We start from the raw sequence: 20,684 nt of genomic DNA on the forward strand, positions 1-20,684 counted from the left end.
TAAAAAAGTAAAAAAAAAAAAAAAAAAAACAGCATGATAGGCTCTCTTTAAAGAAAAATAAATCTGGTATATATTGTAAGTATTTTAATGTGAGAGCAAGAGAAAACCTGTAAAAGTTCCAGGAGTTTATGACATGGTTGATTTGACAAGGAACGGCCTATCTACATTTTATCTTGCTAATAATTATTATAAATCTTTATATTGCTACTGATAGAAAAGTTTTTTATAATCCTGTATATATTTAATAATATAATTTATATAATGTTTAAACTGTGATAACAGCATATGGAATATACCATATCTGCCCCTTTTTTTGTTTCTATAGGATGAGGAGAAAAAAAAGAATAAAATTGGCAAGTGAAGCTCTTTCTGCATTTCATGTTCTTGTTAAAATTGAGTGTCAGAAGCCTGGGTGAAATATGCAGTCCCCAAGCAAAATTTTCCTTTATGACAGATTTAAGACTGTCATCTCAAGTGCTGTGAAAAGCGGACCTTAGCAAAATTTAGCCTTCATATATCAGTGACGAATACTGAAATTACCTGTCAACAGGGGAGAGGCACGGCGAGTCCACTGTGCCTACTCCCGCATGTGTGGGGGACCATGGGCAGCTGTCAACTGCGCTCTCTGGAACCATACATTTCTGAAATAAAGGCCACTTTAAACAATCCCATTGAGACTGGAGCCAATCTGACCACCCCCAACATAACGCCATTTCACAGAGGGCAGTGCCACAGGAGTCGCCACTATTACTTTGAACTTTCACAGGCAAAATTAAACATGACTTATAGGGGTTATAATGGTGGAATATGAGCAGAGGTGGGCGGAATGCTTTCAGGCAGAGACAACAGGTCATTCTGGCATGGGGAGGGTTAGCAGTGATGTCACTTGCACATTGACCTTAAAGGGCCCGAGCTGTACCCTCTGCTCAAAGTCTGTGTGGATTGGAGTGAAGGGAAAAATGAGCTCCTGTGGAAATAATACTTTTATGTGGCCATCACAGCGCATTAAAGGAGTTTAGTTGGCAGGCAGCAGCACAATGGGAAGAAATATAAAGAGCTGGGTTTAAGTAACTGACTTGAGCCTTTTTGCTGTGGTAAAGAAGGCAGGTTTTTTTTTTTTTTTTTGAAAGTGTCAAAGAATTTTCTTTTAGCCAACAAGAATTGTTCTCTAGCTGAGGGTCTTTCTTTTTTAAAGCTTGAGTAGGCCTGTGAAAATAAATAAGTTTTTGTTGTTCAATGTATTGTTTATTTTAGAATTTATTTCAATAGTTGATATTATTGTCATTTTAACATCATTTTATTTGACTTAATAATTATACATCAATATAATAACGCAAATAGGCAGAAACATGTTCAATGCACAAACACTTTTTATTCTGTAATTTGATGTTACAAAATAAAAGTACTACAGTTATACAAACTACAAGCCCAGAGTCTCATCTCCTAAGGAAAGTAAATGACAACAAAGACGATTGACAAATAACGTAAAGTCAAATTTATTAAGGAGATGTAAAAATCTTGCGCAGGTAAAACCAAAATAACAAACAAAAACTCAACAGCTAACTAAACCCTCTTACCTGCACCTAAATTAAAACAAATTAAATAACATTAGCTTACCTCCCTACTAACCACAAAACATGAGAAAACTTAAGAAAACAAAAATTGCTCCTCCTCACATGCGTCTCCGTACATTGGTGTCAATAGTTTAACAGTCAACACTCAGTGTTAAATTTCTTTGGCTAATTTATTTGTTTTATGTTCAGTCCACTTAAATTTGTAAACCATTAAGTTAACTTGAGCGTTTTGTGTTGGGACAACCTAAAGGAATTGTGTTAGTCCAACTACCTGATTAGGGTATTTATAGTTCTCAGCATGCTTTGCGTGAAATTTAATTAAGAAAGGGAAATGTTGACAACAAAAGTAATCTTAGGTGTTTAAAGTTAATAGAAAGACTTGTCAGAGTTTAATTTTCACCTTAGTTTGAAGATTTTGAAGAGTATTATGTAATGCTTTGAGTTTTGAGATTACCACCTAGCAGTAGCACCCATGTTCAGTGATCAATAACTGTCCTAAATTTAGTTCTGAGATCAGTCTCAATCAACTGTATATGTTAATCATTAAATAGGCTTAAAAACGGCTCTTTTAATCCAATTAGGATTACTTCAAATAAAACTAAGACACTTCGTAATGTACGACACACAACAGACATACATGATATTATGTATATATATATATATATATATATATATATATATATATATATATATATATATATATATATATATATATATTTAGTTGGTGCTTAATGTTTTATTTTAGTTGCTGCTAAACAAATTTATTGGATAGAAGTCCTGCCCGCTATCAAAATTTTTTTTTTTTTTTTTGAGTGTAAGTGAGTACGCTTGAGCTCAATTGCATCAAATGAGGAGCGTCTTGAAAGAGGCGGAATATGTCGGATACTATAGAGTATTTGATTGGTCAGAAGATTTGATGAGAAACTGAAGTATGAAATAAAAAGATTTTCTGTCCATTTAAGAGGAAATTCTTCTAGCACACTAGCGTAAAATATCCTTAAGACAACTTATAGAAAGTCCTGATAAACTTTATTTGGATTTCACATAAACCTCACTTGGGAATGTGTGTCATTTTGCACTTTTATTAAAGTGAACTGAAACATTAAAACAGAACTTCTAGGAAAGTGTGAAAATTCGCTATTTCTTCACCTGTCAGTGAGCATTGTTTGTATACGAGTCCCCTAAGCTCACTGACATCTCCATTAGGGATTAGATGAGATGACAGAGGCTGCACAATCAGCTAAAATGTTGCTGACATCCATTATTATGTGTACATGATGGGCGAAATATATTGCGTCATCAAACATTGTTCAGGTCAATTCCATGTTGGTCTATTGCGTGATAGGTTAATATATTGATTATTGTGACAGGCATGTGTTTGAGTTTGTCGTCAGTGTATGTGGAGGGAGGGTTTTGCAGAGTGTGTAATGGACTATATGACTGATTAAAGTTAGTAAAATAGCAAAAATCTCTTACAGCACAGGTTTTCAAACATCTTAACTGTAATGATTGTCAATAATTCAAATCTACAATATTGTTTTTGAATCCATAAATGTAAATGAGACTAGTACAGTAGTGTAAAAGTAACTAGTCTCCAGTCAAATTAAATATGGGCTTTATTTAGTGAAAACAACCATGCTGGATGTACTTTATCCTGTTTATTACATGTCTACTTGCCACAAAACATAACAATTTGACACAACCTTGTTCTAAGTCATAGTAGTTTATTAATTCTTTAATTAAATGCAAAGTTTACAGAAATTAAACTGGTTGAATGGAGCATAGACTAGCTCAGGGGTGTCAAAGTCAATTCCAGGAGGGCCGCAGCACAGCACAGTTTAGTTTCGACCCTGCTCCAACACATTTACCTGTAGGTTTCAAACAAGCCTGAAGGACCCAATTAGTTTGATTAGTTGTGTTTAACCAGGGTTGGAACTAAACTGTGCAGAGCTGCGGCCCTCCAGGAACTGAGTTTGACACATGTGGACTAGCCTATGTATTATTCATTCACAAAACTGTGCTAAAAAGTCTCAAACAGCAGATACATATAAATGTGGTTATAAGTACCTTGAAATGATGCGACTGACCAATCATATTTAAGTATTCCAGACAGCCAATAACAGCGTTTTAAATTTTTTTATGCAATTAATGAATAGTGCAGCTATGTTTGCCTTCTGTCTTTTATTTTTTCTGACAAGAACTGTGTTTATTTAGACAGAATGCCTTTACCATCATACCATATGCAAGACTTTAGAGATAGGAGCTTTAAATCAGCCTTATCTTCAGTTAATGGCTTGATGTGTTCTGTTAGCCATTACACTGTATTGGTAGTACATGTTCTTACATTAATATTAAAGTGAAATTACCTGCATACCATGCTGTAGCACAGTAAACAGTTAAGTCATGAAGTTACAAAACTCTGCATGAACTTCTGGAATGACATAAGGAAACATACCGTATATCGAAATCGGACATATAACAATGTATTAAAGTAAATATAAAACATGCAGGTTCATGTTTGGATTTTTTACCTATATAAAATGTCTTTATAGAGTCCACGCTTCGATTGATTATTACATCGATTGATTATGAAGCAAGTTTGGCATGCTGTCCCAGAAAAGAGCTCTGTGCTCATAAGATCCTGGAGCCCGGGGCTCCCTCCTGTTTGCAGGGTGAGAGGGGAGTTTGAGCTCAGTTGGGTCTCGAGAACTCCCCATATATTTGAGCTGATGACAGATTGTAAATTGCTAAAAAGAGGTATACTGCTAGTTAAGTGCTTGACTAAAGTGCTAATTTAGATCAATTCAGTTATGACACATGTTTTCGTACTGTGGGAGGAAACCAGAGAACCCGGTTTTAGATAACTACTTATCTTTAGAAAGCTAAAGTAAGAAACTCTGGTTATATACAGTATAGTAAATTTGGACTCATCTGATTGGTGGATCATGCGTTATTTAATGCAGGACCAGCCTTGATCAATCATAAGCACATGCTCCTCTCGAAATTAGTTTATTAAAAAATTAGTTAGTTAATATTATTAGTTAATAAACTAATATATATATATATATATATATATATATATATATATATATATATATATATATATATATATATATATATATATATAATGTGCATATACATATACACATATAATGTGTGTATATATATAATGTGCCCTAATGTGATGTCATGTTCATTATTTACAGCAATAATATGACACTATTTTGATCATAAATGTATTAATTAGCTAAATGTACTGCTCCACTACCTGTGCAATATAACTAACAACCATTCTAACCGACACACAGTAGTTCAAACAACATATGCTCAACACAGTTCTGGAAACAGTCGTTACCAGCTAGTTTCTCCGGCTGTACATTCACATTCACACAGACACTTGTGAGGTAGTTAATGGGTGTCAGTCTCTTACCATCGTTCTTCTGTCTACAGTAGAGGCACTCAGACAGAACACACGCGCTGCTTCACTGAATATAGTGGAATGATCTGGTCAAGAGTAAGAGCATGTAGAGAGAATGAGCAAGAAGCCTAAAGATGATTATTGTCAGTATCTATAAGAGGTAAAAATCCTTCTTTTTTTTACACAAGCCTGGCAAAAGGTAGCATGTTTGGATTGTTTTTTTATTTTGTTTTATTTTAAACCCTTTAGCTGGAAGGACTTTAATGGACCTGGATGTATCCTCAGGGGAGAGGAGAGAGAGTAAACCCACATGCACCAGTCACTCCCTTCTCCACACACGTGCTGTCAAGACCATACTTCCTCTTCTATGCCTCGCTGTGCCCCACTTTATATCAGATGCACTTAGCAGCACAGGTTTGCGCATGCACTCATTCTGCCATTCCCTGGGTCTGTGAAGCGTCTGCCTGAGCCCCAGGTGATAAGACCTCCATGGTTCCAGCTGTCCTGGTATTGTTGCGCAGATGCTTCACTCTGTTGTGACATTGATTGAGCACTGCTCTGATACCTGTGTCAGAAAATATGATTGGATTTGTTTGTATATCGCGTGCAGAGTTCTCACTCAAGGGAGAGTTTATTTCATTTACATGTTCCGTCATCGCAGTGGGTTCATCTTGAAATGTGCAGACACCCCGCGGATGCACTAACTTCATGTTGGAACATTTTCTTGCTTCTCTAATGACTGAAAAAATTCTATATGTCGCATAGGGAACATCTTGACTGCCCTCATTAGTGTCAGCCCTGTTACTATAAATGCCTAACGAGGAACTGTTTTATTCAGCCGCATTCGACCGGTTAGAATGCAGCTGCCTACTTCAGTTTGACCACATTTAAAAGAACTGTGAACATTTTCAGGCCAGTTGTACCACCCACCTATTTTAATCCGGCTGATCCCAGAGCAGCTGTGTGGGCCTTTCGGGCACACCTGCTGTAACAAGGACTCTGATGAAGGGCTCACAGTGCGAGCAAGCAGGGGACGAGGGTTGTTATGTGCTTTAAATAGGGAGAAGTGAGCGGTACTCAGGTTGGGCTTTATCTTTGATGACAGGGTTGCTGGGATGTTGTGAAGATGTTCATGAAAAGGCTTTCGGCTTGGGTCAGGTCTGGTTGTTATGTTAAGAGGGGCTCTCAGAGGCACTTTTTTTTCCTTTTTTGGTTTACTGGTGTTTTTAAGTTACTTATTTAAATTGTTCAATTCTTAGGAATGTACGCTACCTGACAAAAGTTTAGACGTTGATTCGAAGTTGTAAGAGCAACAAATAATAACTTAACTTCTAGTTTATCATTTAAAAAAGTGGCAGAAAGTAGATTTTTCTAATGAATCATCTGTTAAACTGAATCCCAATCATCACAAATACTGCAGAAGACCTATTGGACCTAAGATTCTCACAGAATTCAGTCAAGTTTGGTGAAGGAAAAATCATGATTTGGGGTTACATTCAGTATGGGGGTGTGCGAAAGACCTGCAGAGTGGATGACAACATCAACAGCCTGTGCTGCCCATTACATTACAAACCACAGGAAAGGGCAAATTCTTCAGCAGGACAGTGCTCCTCACACTTCAGCCTCCACATCAAAGTATCTAAAAGCAAAATAGGTCAAGGTGCTCCAGGATTCGCCATCTCAGTCACCCCACATGAACATTATTGAGCATGTCTGAGTTAAGATGAAGGAGGAGGCATTGATGCTGAATCCAAAGAATCTTGATGAACTCTAGTAGACCTGCAAGAACGCTTTCTTTGCCATTCCAGATAGATTTATTAATAAGTTATTTGAGTCATTGCAGCGAATGAATGAATAAATTAATTAATTAATGAATACTCTGAGGTCTGATTACCAAAGAAAATTTTATTCAGTGGACAACTAGTTTTATTTGAATCCTTAGAGGGAACTGCCAGAAAACACCTAAAACATTCTTTTCCCAAAATCATTTACAACTGCAGTTTTGAAGTCAGTGGAAACACTCCCACACTGGCGACATCTTGTCTTGCCTCTAGCATAAACAAAATGCCACATGTCATCTAATGTGAAAGGCACCAATCAAAACTTGGCCAGCAGCACACATCTGAAGTGGGTCAAGTAGCGGAAACAATCCATAATTTACTGACCGATAATTAATTTTCCTATTCATTTTACAACTATTTCAACTATTTGTCCTGCACAGTTTTCCTACAAGCCTAATCAAACACAGACGATTCAGCTAATCAGGGTTTTCAAGACTACTACAGACTATTAAACAGGTGTGAGATGGATGCAGATAAACTCTGCAGAACTGTGGCTGTTATATTAATATCCTCCTTTAAGCAAAATATTTTCTTTTGAATAAACCACTGTTGTTACAGATGTGGCTGGTCAGACACATGATTATTTTGCTTTATTCAACAATTAATACACCATCAACCTCTCCCATTCTGAAAAGACTGGATGGTCAGTGTGTAATACAATTGCGAGGTATTTTTGACACGAAAGGGATGCATTTGGAATGGACACAGACATGGTCACATTCCCATACAACTTGCTTAGGACTTATGCTTTTAATGTAAACCTTTATTTCCTCTTTGTGTGTAGACTAGAGAGTCTAGTTAAGTTTAGTGTGCCGCGATACCAGAAGTCAACAAGACTATACTTTTGCTGCCTTAGGCTTGAAACGATAGACTCCACCCCACTCCCAGCCTCACAGAACAAAGAGCCGACCACCAGCTAACCATGCGAGAACCCAGCTTAACAGAGTGAGTTTTTCACATCACAGAAGGAATGCAAGTAATGCCTCCAGATTACCACAGAACTATTGTACATTAAATGTAACTCTAAAGAAACCATAGAAGGGTTAAATTCATTATTCTTTATTGGTTACACTTTCTCAAACTCTCAAACTCAACTCTCAAACTTCCTTTACTCTTCTCTACAATCTGTATGAATGTGTTTTGTTAGTTTCTGTTAGATTAATCATTAAAGTTGGATTTTGTATAAAGAAATGTGCCTCTGCATATTTATAAATCTAATGCGATAAACTTCAATCTTGTTACCTTGCTTGAATATATGGGTTTGTATTTTTGATAGCAATAGCTGTAGTTGAAGTCAACTGTCACGAAGCCAACTTCGAAGCATCACTGGACGATTTGTTTGTTCAGATTTAAAGAGTCAATCCTCTCGAAGCCCCCTTTCAAATTAATCTTCAATTCAATTGGAGCTAATTTGATACAATGTTATACACTGATGTAGCTAATGACCCTAACTTGCCTAATTTACCTAAGTAACTTTTCAAATCTTTAAGCTAAATACTTGTATCTTGAAAAAATAACAAGTAAAATATTAGGTAGTGTCATCATTGCACAGGTTACAATTATTACAATAATTACAATTATCAATTATTACAAATTATTTTTTGAACTGTTATGTTTAGAAATGTGTTGAAAAAAATCTCTCTGTTAAATATAAATTGGGAGGAAAATATACAGAGAGGTTAATAATTCAGGAGGGCTAATAATTGAAGTCAAAATTATTAGCCCCCCTCTTGAATTTTTTTTCTCTTTTTTAAATATTTCTCAAATTAAGGAAATTTTCACAGAATGTCTGATAATATTTTTTTCTTCTGGACAAACAAAGTCTTATTTGTTTTATTTTGGCTAGAATAAAACCAGTTTAGAATTAAAAAAAAAAAAAAAATTTAAGGTCAAAACTGTTAGCCCCTTTAAGCTATATATTTTTAACGTGGCAGTTTGTTCATGTTTTAGGTTGCTGAAACAATCATTTGTTCCTTTGTTTTTTCACGCTTCTCTCTCGCATTTATCCATTTCTAAAAGGATCAGATGTCAGAAGCACTTCCAAAAACACCCGCACATTATTATCATAAGCTCAAGAAGTTTGTTATTTCAAATATAGATTTTGATTGTGAGCTCCTTGGAGAAAGTGAAACCGCTCACACTTTTAGACAGCCTTGTAAAACATAAACAGGACACAGCATATTTTGTTCTTCTTGGCTTTGTGGCTGTTCATCAAGCTGTCGACAAGGTTTGTTGGAACTCTGGTCGACCATGGCTTATGTATTATTTTTTGTATATAATGTTATATTGTAATGTCTTGGCTGTGTATTTAAAAATGGCGGTTCATTCTCCTGGCTTGTGTACACACTAGTGACATTTCTCTGTAAACCAGTGGCATTCAGCTCCGCGTCTTGCTCTGTCTTTTGGTACCCTTTTGTTGTGCTAGAAACTCTTTGCAAAAGGTACCCAAAAAGTGGTACGGTACGGTTCACTTTTTAGTACCCTTTAACAGTGTAAACCTCTATAAAAGTGTACCGAAGCTTACTGTACCGATCAGTGTAAACAGGTAAAAAAATACAAGATAAACTACTGTAAGGTTTGTGGTGGTGTGTTAATTGCATTAATTAATGTTGCTTTATGTTTTTCCAAAACAAGTAAATAAATTAACATGTTAAGAGCCTTTATAAAAATAAATTTTAATGTAAATAATAAAAAAAGAATCCTTGAATGTAAATGATTTAAATATTTAACAATACATTAAAAAAATCAGCTTTTCAGTATCAGCTGATATTTAAATATTGACACATCCATTTGTATTATGGAAATTGCATCCAATGTACACTAGTAGAAAAAATTCATACCTGTAGAAGGCAAAATCAAATCAAATTAATTCCCTGCTTTCTCGCCCTTCACCCCCAACTCTCAGATATTTCTTTATTTTCTGTTTGTCGCTATATGCTTCTTCCAGTTCACACACCAAAGGTCCAGCAGTGACAGAACATACTAAGCTAATGATCATGACTCCTGCAGTCCTGCAGAGAACCTAAAGTTCTGTCGACATGCTGTATCGTGTCTGCTGTCCTGATTAATTGGTCAAAGGGGCTCTGCAGGTGTGACCAGTGTGGTGATCCACAGCGAAGGGGACTGGAAGAGGTGTGAAATATGAAACAAGCTTTAAAATAAATAAGGGAATCCACTTCCAATGGAAACATGTCTTGCAGTGAAGGAAGAGAGAAGCTTATCGATTCTTTCCCTCTCCCACAGTCTGATGTAATTGGATTCAACGATATATCTAGGGTGAGTGGGCCCCCTAAATGGGAGCCCCAATCAATTCAACAAGCTACTGTGCCATTCAGTCACTGGACGCCCACTAAGACCTGCTTCATAAATCGTTTATTGTGCTATATTTGCAGTTTTTGCTCGCCTGGCAGTTTTGTGGTTGAATAAAACTTTACCAGTTGGTTGTACACATGCTGCAGTGTCGGTTAAAATGGCTGGGTCATAATTACTGAGGAAGAGGGTCAGTCTGGTGTGTTTGTGTCAGCCGGTGTTTTGCCACTTGGGTCTCTGAGGGAGGCCTGACGACATGGTGTGAAAAGTGGGAAGACAACACAACATGTTCCTCGGTTTATCACTTTTAAAGCGATATGACAGGTACACTATTGGGAAAATCGAAGCAGCCTGACTCCTTTCCTATAAAATGCTGTCTGTTTTTTAACAATTTGCTTATTGTGATTTGTTTATTTTTTTCAGTTTGATTGTGTTTATTTATTTTCAGGTTTGTGAGCTCTGCGTTAAAGAAACGTTTCAGGTGTATAAAATATTAATTAACATCTTATGCTAGCTTAATGTTTACATTTATAGTCCTGAAAATAGTTTAATAAAAGTAACTAATTTAAAGAAAAACAAAATACTAGGGATGTCCAGATCCAATTATGTGATTGGAAATTGGATCCGATCACGCAATTTCAGACTCGATCGGAATCAGATGGTATATATATATATAGCTGCACGATTCTGGCTAAAATGAGAATCGCGATTTTTTGCTTAAAATAAAGATCAGGATTTTCTCACAATTCTGTAGATGTAAAATAAAGGTATAGTAAAAACAAACATATGGCACAACATCGATAATAATATTATGTGTAGGTCTACTGGTTTCTATAAATAATTCAATTCTTTATCAATCTATTCTTATAATAATTATGATGTTGAATTATTATGTTTGAGATATATGCTTGCAATCTGTCATATTAGACAATTTAATTCACTGGTAAATTCAAACATTTGCCATTATCAGATTATATTCAACAATATATATATATATATATATATATATATATATATATATATATATATATATATATATATATATATATATATATATTGCTATAGCCTAGAGTAGTTATACTGACACTGTAAACATTTATTTTCATGCACAACTGTGTGTACGCTATGAAAGAAAAAACATCAAATGCTTGTCGTAATCACAACTCTAAAATGCGATATGATCATTTAAATGAAGTGCACACTTTCGGTTTCATTTTGACTGCTAAGTACTTGTTCATGCTTCGCACGCGGCTCCTAAACGATCACTCTATGCCAAAAACATAATATTATTTACAACTGTGTTACCTGTTACTCGCAACATATGCAGGTTATGTTCACTAAAGTAAGCGCTCGCGCGTCTATCATTAAGCGCGCGCCCTCTCTGTGATAACAGCTCACGGTCAGCAGCTCACGTCACATGTGATTTCCCGATCGCAAAAACATCATTATATTAAAACAAAAAATATTTTTTTAGGTGAGTTATACCTTATAAATACAGTATGTGACTTATTCAACATCATTTGGAGGTGTCAATGTCACTGAGCAACGTGTGTAAAACAATGAAAAGACTGCAGCCGCCTTTTCTTCTCTCCTGAACTTGAAAATATGATTGGCAGAATCGTAAAAATGCTGGATTAAGATCGTATAGGGGGTCGAATTGAGATCGCGATCTTTTAACGATTAATTGTGGAGCTCTAATATATAGTCATTCTTTTTGAACACATCTATATTTATACGGTGACACAAAGTTAGACCTCTTTCTTGACTTTACACAGAAATAGCAAAGCTATCACTTTGTTGCAGAGACGCTATCGGTTAAATGCTTGCAAATTAGAACACAGAAGCAGCTTGAAGCAGAAACCACGAGTATGTCCGTGGTCTGGAGGTTATAAAAAGTTGACAATGAAAGCATTGCAATTACTAACATTGCCATTGCCGACATCGTGATATATCAGGTTATCCGTGGGGTTTTAAAAAGTGTTACTAGTTAATATCAATTTAGACAAGTTTAAGGCCCTTAAAAAGTCCTAAATGCTGTCACAAGCTAATACATTTTCATCATTTTTGATAATACAGTTATATAATTATAATTGTATGCTAAAGTTTGAAATTTTGGGTTGCTGTGCAGTTTATGAAATTGATAAAAATCCTGCTATATCTGATATCATACTGCTTTGTTAACTGCAGCAACCAAGGCAGCACCATTATTTCTGCTGTTCCACAGATGACACCTTCTGGATTAACATATTTTTATAAAGTATATGAATAATGTTTTAGTTTAGGATTAGTTTCTTACACTCAGTATTTTGTGAATATATTTAAAGTTAAAGTTGCCAATATGCCAGGGGCGATGAGGTCTTGTATGGAAAGAGTCTTAAATGTATTTAAAGATATTGAATTTTACTCTCTTATTCCTGTATATACCCTGTATTTGCAAACTTGACATTGCAAGAGGTGGAAAGGAAAAGATGATTAGACACCTCAAAAACAATCTCAAAAGTTTGAAATTCTGTCTCAACACTATTTCACAAGGAAAGCACGGCCAGCCCTTTATGAGAAGATTTTTGACAAACTACTTGTCCTGTTAAAAGATATACCCCATGTTTCTTTCGCCACAGAAATATGGAGTTCATCTATAGCTCTCATGCCTCTACTAAGCTTTTATGTATTACCGAAGTATCAGATTGGATTTCGATATCTGTAGGTACTCATAATCAAATGACTCGGACTCGAGGGCAAAAAAAAACCTGTTTAGGACATTCCTACTAAATACTAATATATTAATACAATTTCTATGGACATACTTGCACCATCTTGTGGACTTGCGGTAATGTAATAAAACAAGATTGTATTTTAATAAAAAAAACCTTACACTGTAATGTGTTAATCTCCATAATGCCATCCAGAATGAACTCCTAATGTTTCCTTAGAATGGATTTCTTTCATTTTTATGACTATACGCACTTTCTTTGAAGATGAGCACAAAAGAAAGAACAGTTGTGATTCATGTAGATTTCACTGGATACTAATAATAACTCGGGCAGATTTTTCATGTTTCGCTTAATGTGACGTCTGATTTAGGTCAGTCATTAGTCTTCAGATGGCTCATTAATTCCTCTTTTTGTCTTCTCGCATGTTGAAAATGACCTTCATATGTTATTTTGATCTTTTAGGTATAGAATGAACATCATTAGGACGATAAGTTCTCTTTGTGCAGCAGATAAGATTCGTGTCACCTGACTGCTCTATTTCTGGCCCTGATGAGCTCTCTGCTTCCTGTAGGTACATGATGAACGTGACCTGGGATGGCAAGGATTTGTCCTTCACCGAGGACGGTTACCAGGTGCATCCCAAACTAGTGGTGATCGTGCTGAACAAGGACAGAGAGTGGGAAAAGGTAAGGCAGCCGAAAACAACTGACCCTCTTAACCACGTCATTATAATTTCATTATAACTCCTCCAAGCAAAGCGTCATTAACAACTGTTCACACAATATTAGTACTCATGAATCCACCATATTAATTACACCCTGGAACGGTGTAAAAGTGTGTCAGTGCGGTAATTACCTCAGACGCACACAGCCAGAGTCTGCAAATTCGGTGGTGTAATTAGGACCTGTTTTTTCCCTTTCTTCCTTTTAGACCGCAGTCAAGGCAGACGGGAATACACACGTGTGTATTAGTGCAGATAGCTTGGATGAGTGAATCTCTCTTTTTTCTGTTGTAGGAGAGAATGCAGTTCAATAAAACTAGAGCGGGAGGAATAATTGGAACAGCAAAACAATGGGGGAAATTGATTTGTGAAGTTCGCTGTGGAAATCAGTCAATATTGGTGGGAGTCTAATTGACAGAATAAGGCTCACACTGAGAGACGGACTCGCTTATGAATACACATCCATGCTGCTAAAGGCTGATTTGTTCTGTTTGGTACTCTTGATCTTTCGTTGGGAACGTGTCAAGATTATAAGTAATATTAAAACAAGAAGTTATGTTATTTTGAGAGGAATCTGCATACTTGGGGTCTGTTCAAATATATAATGTTATGGCTCATTAAATGGCGGATGTTTTGCAGAGATGATATTGAGCATTATAGGACAAAACAAACTAAATTAGCTCCCAGAGGTTTTTAGGACCTTGTTATATAGTTGATTGTTAAAGTATTCTTTTGGACTTTATTAAAGTGGCTCAGTGTTATTTTTCTTGATCAAGCTTTAAGAGTTTGTTCAATTTGTAATAAAATGCATTCCATGTAGTGCAGGCCATTTGCTTATGGATATTGTTGTAGTATTATTGTTTAAAGTAGAACGTATTAGGTGGCAACAACATTTGTTATCCAAATTCTCCTCAAATTCTTATAGGAAAACGAGTGTGTGGCCATTAATCTTTTATTATCACTTTAATTGGTCTAAATTAGTCTATAGTTTTTGCATGTGTAGCTTTCAGCACTTTACTTTTGGCATTGCATTATTCTCCAAAACACCAGGTGACAGTGTGGAGAATATATTAGCTGTACCAGCAAAAATTTCAGTAAGATGAAGCAGTTTTAGGTTGCATGAATACTAGTGCATTTTAATTTTCAATTTAGCTTTATAGATAGCCACACATTAGTTTTCAAAAGTTTGCATTTTATCTGTCTATACCGAAATTGAACACTAGATATACTAAACTAAAAGGGGGTCTTCAGCATTTTTGCAATGCTCTATTATTGCCAGTTGAAGATGCGAGAGTATTGTGGACACCAGTTGTAACCAAAACATAACCTATAAATGAAAACACAATGTAGTGTAAATTAAGCCTTCGATTTCTTTAGCCTAAAATTGAATGCTGAATTCTGAATGAGCCCAATGTGCTTGAAGGTAAAATCATAGAAAACTGGTGTGTGATGCCACTTAAAAAGTCATTAACTTTCCCCCTTTTTTCAGTTCAAGTTTACCTCAGAAAAAATGCTACATGATGGGCATGGAGCGCTGCGAGCAGAGGGAGGAGTGGGCGTGGCCGGCAGAGCAGGAAAAATCCTGAATCCCCGGGTCTGAATGCAGACACAGTGGATAGCAGTGCAGCAGGTTTCTTGCCCTATCTATTCCAACCATAACCCTGACCCATTCTAGAAGATTTTAAACATCGGCGAACACAGCAGCACGGATAGGCAATGTGTCTGTAGGTAGCGAACTCAACTGATAAAAGACAGTTCACCATTTTCTAATTTTCGTACAGCTCTCTCGACAAAAACACTTGCTGCACACAAACAGCTTTGCTGTATTGGTCCTGACAGCATCACAGGGAAAACCTCGTGAATCATGGAAACAAATAAATACGACCCTTCATATCCGGCTGAATATTGCGTGCCATGCGCTGCCACGGTCTCATTGCTTGGCAGGTCTGTGATCAGAAATTGAATTAAGAATGAGTCATGAATTAAGAAGCAGGGTCTTCTCATAATAAAAGAAAACTCAGCTATGAATAATAATGTGAAACTGGCGCATAATCACTCGGTTAGCAGATGAGCACTACGTCACCGATTTTGACCTCTCCCCAAAAATGATTTTAAATCTGGAAGATGAAATTAGCTGACAAAAGCTCAAAATTAACTGGGTTTATCCACAATTAAAGCTGGCAGGTGCTAACGTTCTCAACACACATAAATCTGTTAAAATCTCAAAAAAAAAAAAAGTACTCCAAGGTTTCTCGAATCTTTAAAAAAAGGTTAAAAAAAAAAAAAAGCTGGCCAAAACAAAATTACTTTATTTTACTTGGAGTATTCAAATAAATGTGTAGTTATCTGACATATATATTAGAACGATCTGGGAAAAAAAAGGAAAGCTCCTTTTTAAATATTTAATTTTACTTATTTAATCTGTATTTGCAACTAATAATATGTTCAAAGCTAAGCTATTCATTTTTTCCTTTATAATAAAATGGTTTGAACAGTCAATTCTAGCTTCACTGTACACTGCAGGTGAAAGCATGTTATTCTTTATCATTATTTACAGTAAGTAACTTAACAGTACAGGCACATTCACGGATTGATTTGATGTAGTGCTTGTTGTGCGAAACAGGCTTAATACTTTCAGAGCTGTGCCAGTATAATAACATACTAAGATTTTTTTTTCACGTGTACTGATTCAATTACTAAAGTTCTGTTCACAAAGAAGTAGGTGGCCTAGATAAGCAGAAACTTTAAAACCCACATTTTTCAGTGTGGTCAGAGCTGATTCACTGAGTTGCAGCTTTGAACAAAAGTGAAATTAACCAGACAAGAGAGATAGCAACTGATACAGAAGATTAACTTTCTTTTCCCCTTACATCTTCATTCTCTCTTTTTCACTCACAGTTTCAATCTTTATCTAATCACACCCAATAAATGACATTTGCTGTTTGTTCAAACTACCTATTTAAAACGAGCTAAAGCAACACAATTCTCAAGGTTTTTTGGGACAACTAAATTATTTAAAGTTCAATTTGTTTAAGTTTGTAAAAACTAAAAAGCTAAATTAATTCCTTTGTGTTGTTTTAAAACAAATCGATTGTGTGGAACCCATCTTTTTGCAGTCTATTATATTGTGCTGCATCTCAATTTATTTATCATGGTGCTGTAGTAATAGTTTATTCATGTATCAGAGTTATGAATCTTCACTTGCCTTACAGTTCAATTTGATTCCTATTCAGAGAATGATGATTTAATTATAAAACTATTATTATATTTAAAAATTGTTAACAATGATAAATATCACAATAATAACCAAAATATAGTTTTAGGACCAAAGATGTAAAATAAACGCAGCATAAGTACACAATAAAATCTATTTTAGTGAGTGACTTCATCTTTTCTTTAAAAATAAATGACACAGATAGCAGCAGGTTTGTTATATCAAGGCCTAATGCATGGATCTAATATAATGTTCCACATCAGATCCGCTCCCTAACTGCTTATGTTCACCAAAGATATTACTGAATATTTTTATGAAAATAGAGGTGTTATGAATTATTCTGTCTCTGCATCTAAAGAGACTTTTGGTAAAACATCTTTTTCTGTTTATAAGTAAAAAATCCGAACCAAAACATTTGATGCAAGTGCTTTCCGAGAAGGAAGTAAGCAATTATTATGGTTTCAGTTTCATATTAAGAGATTAGTCATTTATTTTAAATGTAAATTGATTATAATTGAAAATCAATTGAACTGTAGATTGATTTTTAAAAAAAGCATAGTGTTCATTCATTCATTTATTCAGTCAGTTTCCTTCGGCTGAGTCCCTTCATTCATCAGAAAATCATCACAGTGAAATGAGCTACCAACTTATCCAGCATATGTTTTACACACCGCATGCCCTTCTAGCTGCAAACCAGCAATGGGGAAACATCCATACACTGTCATTCACAAACATACACTACGGCCAATTTAGTTTATTCAATTTACCAATAGTGCATGTCTTTGGGCTGTGAGGAAAACCAGAGCAACTGGAGGAAACCCACGGCAACATAGAAAGAACATGCAAACTCCACACAGAAATGCTAACTGACTCGAACCAGTGACCTTCTTGCTGTGAGGTGACCGTACTAACCACTAAGCCACCGTGTCGCCCTTTTTGACTGCTTTATATTAGAAAAAATATTGAATATAAGCATATCAGACTTTCTGTGTAGTATATCATAGTGTTTTCTTTTAGCTGCCATGGCAACATGTCCCCCAGGTATAAATGTAATTAAATGATAGTCATTTAGATACATACAAGATTACAGACCATGACAGGTCTTTTTTTAAATCCATTTTGCCCCTCTAGATTTCTGACTCTTTAGTGACGGGACAACTAATGGCAGTCAGCTCAGTTGTTAGGCCTCGGTTGCTCTAAAAATAGCCTTTGACTCTTTGCACTCTGTGCTTGCCAGTGGCCATGTACAAACGTACCACGCTCCTCCCTCCTTTTATCACAGAGCTGACAGCTGCAAAGATCAAGCTGCTGTGGTGCCAAATTAAATCCACATGAAAGTAATTACATTAATTAATTCCATGTCAAGTTGCCTCTTGTTGATGTTGATTAAAGCGAATAAAATGTTGAACTGCTTGTCACTCTGGCTGTGTGCTGTCACATATTATTTTTCGCCTTCGGACAGAGTTTGGGAAACCGATGACAGAAAACACCGGACTACAAGTGTCAGGAAAAGAATTACAACTTGGTAGGAAATAACCACACAAATGTGGCGACCTCACAGCTGACTACTAACCGCATACTGACTCATCAGTGAACCTTCTCCATCAGGTTTCAGCTCAATGGATTGAAAGCAGACAGCTTGAAGGGATGCAGTAGTTTTACTGAAGAAAGACAATACAAAATAAATCATAAAGAAATGCATTGTTGAAGCCACAGGTTTGTACAGGACTGTAGGGAACTCTTAAAACCCTTAAAGGGGGACACACATGGGGCAGGAAGAGTAGCATGTCAAACAAGTTGCTCTTGGGAACATAACCGCGGTGTAATGCAGTTTGACACCACACTATGTTGATATTAATCTGACAAAGCCTATTCATCAATGTGAACTGCTGGCAGAGCAAAGACAAAAGCATGGGACAGATTTACAGCTGAGGTGAACCAAAGCAATATCTCACATCCTGCACTGACAGCATGTCCACGTGGCCATAAGTGTGGAGAACTTCATAGAGCATATTGCACTTGTGCACAAACTAGATTATTGGCATAATAAATAACAAATGGGAGGCAGAATAGCATTGATCTTGAATCGATAATGTATAGTCCTTGATAAGTATTCCTTTGGTCAGTTCATATGCATCTTTTTTTTTTTGCATACATGTACTTTTATGCATTTTATGTACAGATTTATGTAGTTTTAAATGTCAAGACAACTTTCAATTCTCATATAAACATATAGCTTGTCATTTGTTTATTATACACATATTTGTTATAGTTTATTATTTTCAAATGTTTTGTTGTAGAGGGCATAAATCAGGGGTTCTCAATGTACATCAAAAGGTCCAATCTGAATTTTTGTTATTTATTTACATAACTAGTTTTTACCAAACATCCATAGCATGCATCACATACCAACACTATTTATTTTTTTTAAATAAAGTGGTATTTGAATTAAAAAACACATTAAATATCAGGCAAATGTGTAAAAAAATCCAAAATGAGTGCATTTTTGTATAAAAAAACTAAATAGGCCAAAAAACAACAGTATCTCGAAGCAGCCATGATGATGCAAGCTGAAATTGCATATCTCAGAGATGCAATGTCTGACACAATGCACTCAGTGGAGCTAGTGACGTCATTGTGAGGGGTAGGGTGGGCATTAAAAAGCATTGCATGCAGCTAGGTCTGCATTCAGATCCCTCTCTAAAAAGGATGAAAAATACAAAAGCTGTGTGACAAAAACTTTAGGTGTTGTTGTTTTGTGGTCCTTATATCTGTATTTTGAGGATACTGCCATTCAAAACGTCTGTTTCATTACACAGTGGAGTTCCACTCATTACAACTCTAGTTGTCTCATTGCAAATCAAGCGGAATGGCTTTCTTCTGGCAAAATAAACGCATACTTATCTGTCTATTTAACTTTGAACTGTATATTCTCTTCATCAAGTTTTCTTTTCCGTGAGACGGACTTTTTCATACATTAAAATGGTTGCTTTGTGGTGGTTTTAAAGGAGGTGTGTGTGCGATTATCTACCTCGATCATGTGAAGCCTCGTATGAACACTGGATGTCATGACAACAAAGTCACGCAGGAAAACTTTGCCTTTCATTTTATTTTGGCCCATATGTATTTTATTTTTTTTTAATGCAAAAATACAAAAAACTAAACTGTTATTTTTACAAGGTTTAAGCATGTATCAATGAACAAAATACACTATTTCAATTCTTTATGCATGGTCTTGCTATTCGAAATGGAGTTGTGTCTAGTCTAGTCTAGTCTAGTGTCTAGAATAGTTCACCCCAAAATGTATTGAAATAATAATAAATAACAATAATGAATTATGAAATTTATTCATTATTAACTCACTTTATCATCTGTATTAAACCTGTTCGACTTTCTTTGCTTTGTTGAAGAAGAAGATATTTTGAAGAATGTTGAAACTCAGTGTCAGTGGCTACCAGTTTTCAACATTTTCCCAAAATATATTCATTTGTGTTCAACAAAAAAAAAATGTTTTCAAACGGGTTGGAAAGAAGTGTGGTGAGTAAATAAGGATTAAATTTCCATTTTTGGTTAATAAATAAAAACAAATTGGTTTGGTTGATACATTTGTTTTATTTAATAAAAAAAGGCAGAACAACTTGGGAAAACATCATTTATTAAGTCATTATTTTATTAGTTTGTTCATTTGTGCATTCATTTGTTTATTCATTTGTTTGTCCGTCTGTCTGTTTCATTTAAGAGTTTATTTGTTTATTCATTCAAATTATTATTAATAACGCCTATGTTTACTTGCAATTATATACATTTAAACTAATTTGCATACTCAAATTAGTTTTATCTGAACAAATTTTAATTAGATAGGAATGATTGGTGGAGACCTGAAGTAATGCAGTCAA

At 35.5% G+C, this 20,684-nt stretch overlaps 1 protein-coding gene across 2 annotated transcripts in view; it reads left to right on the plus strand.

The window, feature by feature from the left end:
• Positions 1 to 20,684, plus strand: part of grin2aa (glutamate receptor, ionotropic, N-methyl D-aspartate 2A, a) — a 205,608-nt gene that overhangs the window by 121,595 nt on the left and 63,329 nt on the right. For both annotated transcript variants that reach the window (XM_087244555.1, XM_087244554.1), the window contains one exon: positions 13,425 to 13,539. In XM_087244555.1, the coding sequence (XP_087100681.1) occupies positions 13,425 to 13,539 (115 nt within the window). The remainder of the gene's footprint in view (positions 1 to 13,424; positions 13,540 to 20,684) is intronic.

This window comes from Danio rerio, chromosome 3 (assembly GCF_052040795.2).
Source record: "Danio rerio strain M-AB ecotype USA chromosome 3, GRCz13ab, whole genome shotgun sequence".
Taxonomy (NCBI): Eukaryota; Metazoa; Chordata; class Actinopteri; order Cypriniformes; family Danionidae; genus Danio; species Danio rerio.